At 41.6% G+C, this 9,688-nt stretch overlaps 1 protein-coding gene across 1 annotated transcript in view; it reads right to left on the bottom strand.

Moving 5' to 3' along the window:
* Nucleotides 1–1,947: 1,947 nt before the first annotated feature.
* The window catches only part of MLLT10 (MLLT10 histone lysine methyltransferase DOT1L cofactor), a 249,797-nt gene continuing 242,056 nt past the window's right edge, over nucleotides 1,948–9,688 (bottom strand). Inside the window, 2 exon segments of the mRNA XM_017869231.1 lie at nucleotides 1,948–3,630; nucleotides 5,331–5,537. Coding sequence (XP_017724720.1) covers nucleotides 3,586–3,630; nucleotides 5,331–5,537 — 252 coding nt within the window. The 3' untranslated portion in view covers nucleotides 1,948–3,585.

Here is a 9,688-nt window from a genome sequence, read left to right as displayed (position 1 = left end):
TTTTTTTTTTTTTCTGGTCTCAAATTTTAAAAAAAGTGGTCATGCTAATTTTTATTACTTAAATAGGTTAATGTTAACACCTAAAAGTGTCACCAGTGCCCTGAGGTGGATGTGGATCACACACTTGGAAAATGGGCACTTTGTCTACTCCACATGTGACTGTGGACCTCCAGACCTTGATGCAGCCAGGGATCTGAGGCTGAGATATGTCAGACAGCTAGAAGGGACATGTGTGCCCCTGTTCGTTTACCTCAATGGGGAGTCTGTCCCTTAAGAAAGACTTGCCAAACTTGAACTGTGACCTAAGTCACAAACGAAACTTCCATTTTACATAAATTTTACTGAATTGCAAAAATTAGTAAGTGGTGCGAAAAGGACATTTCGTTTGTTGCAAATAACAAATTGGGGAATGGAAAAACAATTGACATGAATTTTAACAAATTATTTAAAAAATGACTTCCAAATTATACAAGTTCACCCCATTTCATTCTGAAAAGCCTAGTTTATCTGAAAAGATGGTATCATTGATGTTTTATTTTCAACAAGTAAAACTAAGATGAACATTATTTGTCTGAGATTTCTACTTGGAAGGACATGACCCAGACAGCCAGGCACGCTGGCTCTTAACTGTAGTGCCAGCTACTCAGGAGGCTGAGGCAGGAGGATTGCTTGAGCCCAGGAGTTTGAGGCTGCAGTGAGCTATGATCTCGCCACTGCACTCCAGCCCGGCGACAGAGTGAGACCATCTCTTTTAAAACCTAGGTACATAATCCACTTATGAAAGCAAAATTACATTTCATTGTAAGGTAGTGCCTCCCTTCCAAATTCCAAAGGTCTCTCCTGCCTATTCTGAGGATTATGGGATCATCTTTCCCTTCTGCTTGGTAGACAGCCTAAGACAACGACTTGGCTTTTCTGTCTTGGCCCAGTGCTTGATCTTGACCCACAACATGGACTGCACATCCACAGGACTAAAGCACAGAAGTGCAGACGGCAACCAGTCAGTGTCGACCTTCTTCAAGGCTCGGCCACCAGCAGGGCAGCAGCTCTTCAGAGCCCTTCCCAGAACACAAGGCGCACATGTGAACCAGCAGCTGCCAGGGCCTTGCAGGGCAGCAACGCAGGATGACGAGGTCAATGTCCTGGAGCCTCCAGGAAGCCAGAGAGCTACAGAAGTAGACGCTTACAAACACGCAGCCAAGCCAAAGGACGCATGTTAACAAACTAAACTCACAGGAATTGATGGATGAGTCACCTGTCATTCTAGAGGGAAGGTAATCCTTCACCTTGGGAGACAGATGAATTTCTAGAATCATAATTTTTTCATGTACATAAAAAAAAAAAAAAAAATCACCAAGAACCCAAAACCCACTCCTAAATAAAGTTTACAGCCTAGGACCAGTTTTTCTTGTTCACTTGCCTCTTAATTACCAGGAGCACTTGACACAGATCAGTATGTTCGGATTCAATTAAGTCTGGGATAAAGTCTGAGCATTTATATTTTTGAAAAGCACCACAGATGATTCTGATGCTTACGAAGACCACTAAATAGATTGGGCTTCTCTTTCATGGAATGCCTCTAGTTAAAGCTAACTGTATAAGTAACAGGAATCGAATCTCTACCAAGTGTGAGTACTGCTTTATCAATGGGCTCTAATTATCTCATCTGGACTTTGTTTTCCTTTTATCTCCACCAAGGCTATTTCCCTCTACACTCTCCCTCTCATCTGAGGATGATCGAAGATCTCTGAGCCCGAGGTGGGTTTGTACTGCACATTACTTTACAGAATGCCTTGCACATCGTATAGCATTTGCTCATGAGAGTTTCCATTAACTCCGGGGCAATGTACCAGTGCTCCAAACACAAAACACAGGCCAAGATTCCCTGAGGAAGCAACATGGGTGTACCTACCCCCTCCATCCTCTCCAAATGAGAATGGCATGGAGTTATAAACATTATTAAATTTTATTAACAAAACTTTGTACACTTTAATACATGTGGAATTTTACATCTAAGTAAAATAACAACACATTCAAAATTTACCATTTATACAAACTGTTACAGAATAACAACCAGTGGGTTAAATAAGTAAAATAAACCACACTGATTTTTTAAATTATCTACAAAATACTTGACTTTAAAATTCCCCTGAACATATAAAATAAATTAATTTTACTTTTCAATTAAATCTACCGATTAGAAATATTACAAATCAAAATATCAATGTTATCTTATGAATTTTTCACAATACAAAACAGATTCACAAAACTTTATTTACAGAAATGAGGTAAGAACTGTGCAATGTTTAACCAAGAGACATATTGCAGAATTAACATGTTCTTCCAGCTAAGTACACAGTGGAGGTCTAATTACAGCTGGGTCTTTTCCACTAATAATTCACACACCGAAGAACAGTTTGGTGATTACATCCCCCGTGGTGGATCACTCCGCGATACCGTCACATCAAAAGCGTGGCTCCCCAAAGTGGAAGGGCTGTCATACAGGTTTCACCTGTTTTCAGGAACTCTAGTGGTGAGCTTTTGTTTTAATGGTCAGTAATGGGAAGTGGTTAAAATAAAACAACTCTCTATTCTTACCAAATCCACTCCTTTTCTTGTGACTCATTAGTGGATAAATACCCAGGTAATAGTTTTGCCTGAGCTATCTACAGTGGCACAGAAAGTTCTGAATAAAGGCGGAAGCATGGGAAGGCTGCAGGTGTGAAGGGATGATCCTGCTGCTCGGAGGACTGACTGTCCCACCCTGCTGTCTAGAGCCCTTGCAGCACAATGGAGGCACTTGATCAAGGGCAAACCCCACCAGCACTTTCCAGAGTGGCCCCTTTCTGAAAGAAGTATTTCGCTTTGAATTGATCTGGTTCCCCCAGCAGCCTCAGAACTCAGTTAACTCAAGGTTTCTTTAAAATATGAGTAGCTCTTAACACTAAAGAAAGCAATTCTCAAAAGAAAATTACCTTTAGCAGATGCAGACATTACCATCCTAACTTGATTACCAAAACTGGCTAAATCCCATTAGAAAGGAAATATTTTTTAACAAAGATTGCCAAGTCCCAGGTGATGCGCTATATATTTGTAATATTGAATCAATGGAACTCCAGGAGAAATTAGTTCCTTGGAATTTGACTTAGAGCAAGCATACTATAACCCAAACAAAAGAGCATATTTCAACTTGTACAATAAAATCAAGTAGTTTGTAAATGGAACAAGTATTTTAGTTTTGCTATTCGTATCTCCAATTTATAAACCTAGTTGTGTACCAACTATATTCTCGAGTTGATAAACATATTGCGTGTAAATTATGTCACTTTAAAAACGTATTAAATTTTCTTTCCATGTTCAAAAAATTGGGGTAAGGGGTAGGGGCATGGGAATTCCATTTCAGTGCAACAAAGCAACAAGAAAACTAATCAAAGCCTTACAAGAATGTCCTTGCGGCAATTAATCCTTTGTTGTGCATTAAGTTTCTTGTTGCGTTTCTTCATAGCTGTAGTAAAAGGACTGCAAAGGCAGCCAGATGAAGTGCTAGAACAGCAGGACAGGCAATTTCTAGATGTTTCTCAGGTGTCAACTTTTCTCTTGAGTTACAGGCCCGGTTTTATCACTAAGTCTCTGCAGTTAAACAAAAGAGCAGACGCGTTAGCTAAATCAACTTTTGATAATATCCTCCCAATTTGAAACTGAGATAAAATGTGGTATAGAAAGTTATTCCCTTTTTTCTTTTAAGTTGGCAAGCCTACTTGCAACATAATATATAGACATGAATTTACTAGCAAATACTTCAAAAACATTAAATTCAACAGTATAAAAAGACCAAAGAGGTGGGCCCATCTGAGGGACAGAACTTCTAAAGAATGAATGCAGAATTCATCTTCCAAAATCAACTTTTCCACAAAAGTAACATGGTACTATAGAGAACAAAATTTTTATGGGCTAAGAAAGTCATGGGCTGTGATTCCACATTTGCTATTTGTCCTTGGGCTTTCTTTGCATTTCCTTTTACTAATCTATAAAAAATGGAGTTACAGCCTCTTATTACTGTAAAGACTGAAATCACAGATGTCACGGTATCTAGCAAGGACCCCTGGCACATAGCAGGGTACTGAGCAAACAGCACCTCCCAGCACTGTGTTCCTCTATTAGCTCATTAAATTACTGTGATTTCCCATTAAATACATTTCATATTGTATAACCTAGGAAAAGTTTGTAATTAGTGCATTTCTTAACACAAGAAAAAAATTGTGAAACACAAGGGGAAAAAATGCTACCAAAGAACTCAATACAGAATCACTGAAAATTGCCCATGTCAGCAGAACACTGGAGAGGTAAATGCCGTGTGTGATGACAGGAAGTTGGCGAGACAAGAGGGCAAACAGAAAGCACTGAAGAGTTCATGAAAAACAATCCTCTATTTTGAATAATTCTCATTACTAAGTACAAACTAAAGTTTCTGAAGACTAAAAGCACAGTAAACAAAAATTTTCAAAGTAACGGGAAACAGCAAACACTGCAACTTTGAACACTCATTTGCCAAGTCTCCCACCTCAGTCTCTCCCTTCTTCCTTTTCCTGATGTCCAGTCTCCATTCTACATCCCCATAGCCTTCCTCTAACAGGGTTCTGCCCTGAACTGGAATTTAGGGGAAACATTTATATTCCAGTAAAGTAGATCTAATTGAAGGGGAGAATTAATAGAAAGAAACGGCCTTAAAATGGGTTCTCCTGTATGTGTAGAATACTGTTCCTGCATCCATTTTTAATTTAACTTTCACATTGAAAGGGTAAGATGCCATCACTTACATGAAAATAACTAAAAATTTGAATTCCATTACAGATGTGACTGATTTACTTTCTCTAAAGTAATCTGGTAGAGTAATTGGATTGTGTGCCCTAAAATGTATGTATGAATCTTGGTAATAAATATACTTAATCAGTAAAAAGCACTTTAGAGTAAAATAAAAATATTTTCAAGTTACACAGACTGGTTCTATAACTAAACAAAGCTTCTCAGAAAGCACCAACCATTGTCTTTTGATTTGATTGTCCCATATGACTTGCTAACTAAAATATACTGTCATCTTGAAAATTGCTGAATTATAAAACAGCCTTAAAACCTAATGTGCAAATTCAAACTGATACACTTAGGGGATGTATAAATTGGCTTAGATCCTTTGCCTATAATATCCATCTGCTAAAAGCAACAGGTTTTAAGAAGAAATGATCAGGGGAACAAAATTAGGCTGGAAAACGATCATCTCTGATTATTCAATACAGTTCTTGTTTCATTAGATGTAGTAAGGAAAACATACTTACTGCTACTTTCTGACTTGCATTATCTCCATGGATTGTGAGAAATGGGTTGGTGGTAGCTGTGTGAAGTGGGGGTGCCTGTGTACCTGCAAGAAGGTTGTTGATGGGTATTTGTGTTGGTCCAGAGATCTGCAGCTGCTGAAGTTCAGGCTGGTGGTGCTGCTGGTGGTGATGTTGCATTAACTGATACAAAAAAGCTTGATGTTGTTCCTTAGGGAAAAACGTGAGAGAAAATGAGTTCCCAAGCACAGAATTCAGCAGTCAGATGAATCTGCCTTATGTTTTCTTTCCTTTAATATTAGATATCTGCTAAGAAAGAAAACAAATATCTACGAAAATATGCTGCACTAGATAATAACTATCTGCTATAAAATGTCAATATCTTCAGTGAACAGCTTATTTTTAAAACAGGACACACATAGGAGACTTCTATTAGGTTATCCGTGATGATCAATGAGGGAATGCAGCAGCTTAGAGAAATCCAGGTGGACATTTGAATGCATCATGCGTGGTCAAACCTTTTCCAAACTTAAAACAACTTTAAAGTTCCCATTCCTGCCTGTCATTAGGGTGCTTTCTTGACGCAGTTACAGACCACTCTTTACAGCAAGCATATACTCCATGCAGCATATATTTATAGATTTCCTGAGCGCTTACTAGGTGCCAGGCACTGCTTTTGGTGCTTGAAACACATTGAGCAGGGAAAGGCAAATAAATGAAAACGTTAGAATGTGATTACTGCTCTGCGTCAAGGGAAACAGAATTGTGTATGAGAAAGTCTGGAGGGAGTAGGGTTTAATGGTCAGGTTGTAATTTTAAGCAGATTAGCCAGGGTAGTTTTCATTGCGAAGTTAACATCTGGATGAAGATTTGGAGATGAGGGAATTAGCTGAGCGGATATGGGGGGTGGGTGGGGATTTCCAGGCAGTGCCAAGGGCCTCCAGAGGGGCAGGTCCAGCAGGATCCAGTAGCAGCAAGGACCTGGGGAGGGTGGAAGGAGCCAGGAGGAAGTGAGAAGAACGCAGAGCTTGCAGTGGCAAGGTATGGCCAGCTTGGCTTGTATTCATAGTAAAATAGGAAGGTTTTGAGAAGTGGAAGAGTCTAATTTCAGGATGGAGTCAATGTGGGGTGTCAGAGTGAGGATGGAGCTGCCATCAGCTGAGGTGAGGAAAACGATGGGTGGGGCAGGGCTGTGCAGGAAGATCAGCTGTTCGGTTTTGGACACGTCATGTTTGAAATGTCTTTTAAGATATGCCAGTGGAGGCCCCGCATGGTGGCTCACGCCTATAATCCCAGCACTTTAGGAGGCTGAGGCAGGTGGATCACGAGGTCAGGAGATCAAGACCATCCTGGCTAACATGGTGAAACCCCGTCTCTACTAAAAATACAAAAAAATTAAGCCGGGCGCCTGTAGTCCCAGCTACTCAGGAGGCTGAGGCAGGAGAATGGCGTGAACCCAGGAGGCGGAGCTTGCAGTGAGCCGAGATCACACCACTGCACTCCAGCCTGGGCAACAGAGCGAGACTCCATCTCAAAAAAAAAAAAAAAAAAACAAAAAACCAGTGGAGCTACTGAATGAGCAGCTGGATTACAGGAGCTTGAAGCTCCACAGAGAGGTCTGGCTGGAGATGTAAATCAGCACAGAGATGCTATTTAAGGACAGTGACAGGAGATCACTGAATCCCACCTTGGGCACTCTCAAGAGGCTGAAGAGGAGGACCAGGAAAGGATGCTAAAGAGGAATGACCAGTTAGGTAGGAAGACACCAAGATGATGTGGTATCCTGGAAGCTGAGGGGAAGAAATGTTTCAAGGAGGAGGAAAAGTGATCAACTCTGTCAAATGCTGTTGCCAGGTCACGTAAGATGAAGAATGAGAACTGACCACTGGATTTAGCACCATGCAGGTCATCTGGGGGAAGCAGGGTCAAGCAAAAGTGTCGGGCGGAAGCTGTGCGGAGGCTTCCAACAAATTCTCACCTACATCGTTTGATCCCTGTAAATGAACAAACTTTAGCCCACAACATTGGCGGATGAAGGAAAAAGTACAGTCCTTTAGTCCTCATGGTCTCCAAGCAATAATTTGTGCTGAAAATTCCTTAACCATGTTCTGGAAATGAGACATCTACACGTGCTATTATTAGAGTAAAATCTTGATTAATAGGAAGACACCCAAACAAATGGAGTTTTAGTACTTATATTAAGATGAGGCAATAGATAAGAAAAACAAGATCCCAATCTTAGTGTCAGCATTTAAGTTTTTTTTTTTTTTCTGTTTTTGAGACAGAGTCTCGTTCTAGTCGTCCAGGCTGGAGTGCGGTGGTGTGATCTCGGCTCAATGCAACCTCTAGCTCCCGGGTTCAAGCAATTCTCCTGCCTCAGCCTCCCGAGTAGCTGAGATTATAGGGACACGCCACCATACCCAGCTAATTTTTGTATTTTTAGTAGAGACGGGGTTTCACCATGTTGGTCAGGCTGGTCTCAAACTCCTGACCTTGTGATCTGCCCGCCTCGGTCTCCCAAAGTGCTGGGATTACATGCATGAGCCACCGTGCCCGGCCAGCATTTAAGAATTTATATACACTTATATGCAGTGTGCCTTTAACACCACTCTAAAAACAGACTGAAAATCATTCTCCAAGCAGCCCAACTACATGAAGAGTGCTAGGGAAATGGGTCTAGAGGAAGCCCCATGACTGTCCACAGGGCCAGGCCTGCCCTGCCCTGCACCTGAGCCACAACCCCACTTGGGTGTCGGTCCATACTTCCTCCCCTTCTCCAAGTTCTCTATTTCCCATCTCCCCTGTCTCTAACAGTTACCCATCTCCCTCCCTTTACTTCTAAGAAAATCAGAAGCATTGAAAGTGGGATTGCTTCGACCCTCCACATAAAACCCACCTCCAGTTCTGCCTGCCCTGCTGGTGCAGTGAAATACTGTTCTCATCTCCTCCTCTGCTAGCACCTTTCTTCTCTCCTATGCCAGAAATGTCCCATCAGCATACACACATGCTGTCATATTCAAAAGGAGTCGAAACTGCCCGTGGTACTACCACATCCGCCTCCTCCTTCCCCTTCCTCTGCTTTCCAAAGTGACATGTCTTAAGGTGCCCATATGCTATCTTTACTTCCTCTCCCTCCCATTTTTTTTTGAACCATTTAACGGGGTTTTTACTTTTATCACACCCAAACTGTAAAAAGTCTCTAGACAACCTTTAAGAAAGAGTCCCTGCCGTCCACAGCAGCCTCAACCTCCTGGGCTCCAGTGATCCTCCCACCTCAGCCTCCCAGTTAACTGGTATCACAGGCATGCACCACCACTCACGGTTGGTCAATTCTTTCTTACCCTACCACAGAAGCATTTTACACAATTGACTCCTCCCTTTCTGGAAACATTTCCTTCACCTGGCCCCTAAGATGCCAGTGTCCTTGTCTAGGCTCACTGGCCACTGTTTCTCAATAGCCTTTCTTTACTGGCTTATTCTTTTCTAGGGTGTCCAGGACTCAGTCTTCATGCTCTAGGAGTCTGCATCAAATCTCATGGCTCTCATCACCTGTGCAGCACTAACCCCAGATTTCTATCTCTAACTGCATCTTTGCCTGGGACTCCAGACACCTACTATGCAACTGTCTTATCTCCATTTGATTTGCACATCTAAAGGGATTTTAAGCTTAGTGTGTCCATGACACCTATTTTTCTCTCCAAAACTGGTTGGGTTCTGTTCTTCCACAACTCAGTAAAAGTCACTATCCAACCATTCAGAATTCTTCTCTTGTATGTCCAGCAAACAAGTCTTGTTGGTTCTATCTTCAAAACATCTGGGCTAGGCACGGTGGCTCACACCTGTAATTCCAGCACTCTGGAAGGCTAAGGGCAGATCACTTGAGGTCATGAGTTCAAGACCAGCCTGGGCAACATGGTGAAACCCTGTCTCTACAAAACAAAAAAAAAAAAAAAAAAAAATAGCCAGGCATGGTGGGACATGCCTGTAGTCTCAGCTACGTGGGAGGCTGAGGCAGGAGAATCACTTGAGCCCAGGAGATGGAGGTTGCAGGGAGCCCAGATTGTGCCACTGCACTCCAGCCTGGGCGACAAAGCAAAACTCCATCTCAAAAATATAACTATATATACCACAATTCTAGGCAGTTTTCAATACACAGCCCATACTATTTTAACACCTATGTCTCCTGCCTGGGTCATTCCCTCCCTGTTTCCACTTTTGCCTGTCTTCACTTCCCCACACCCTATAATACACAGACTGTTCTTCATATAGCAGCAAAACTAATCCTTCAAAATATAAATCATTATTTCATTCATTATTCTGTTCAAAATCCTCCAATTCTTTTTTTTTTTTTTTTTTTTTTT

This window comes from Rhinopithecus bieti, unplaced genomic scaffold (assembly GCF_001698545.2).
Source record: "Rhinopithecus bieti isolate Rb0 unplaced genomic scaffold, ASM169854v2 scaffold_3043, whole genome shotgun sequence".
NCBI lineage: Eukaryota > Metazoa > Chordata > Mammalia > Primates > Cercopithecidae > Rhinopithecus > Rhinopithecus bieti.
The sequence above is the reverse complement of the archived record's forward strand: the minus strand, read 5'-3'. Positions and strand labels throughout refer to the sequence as shown.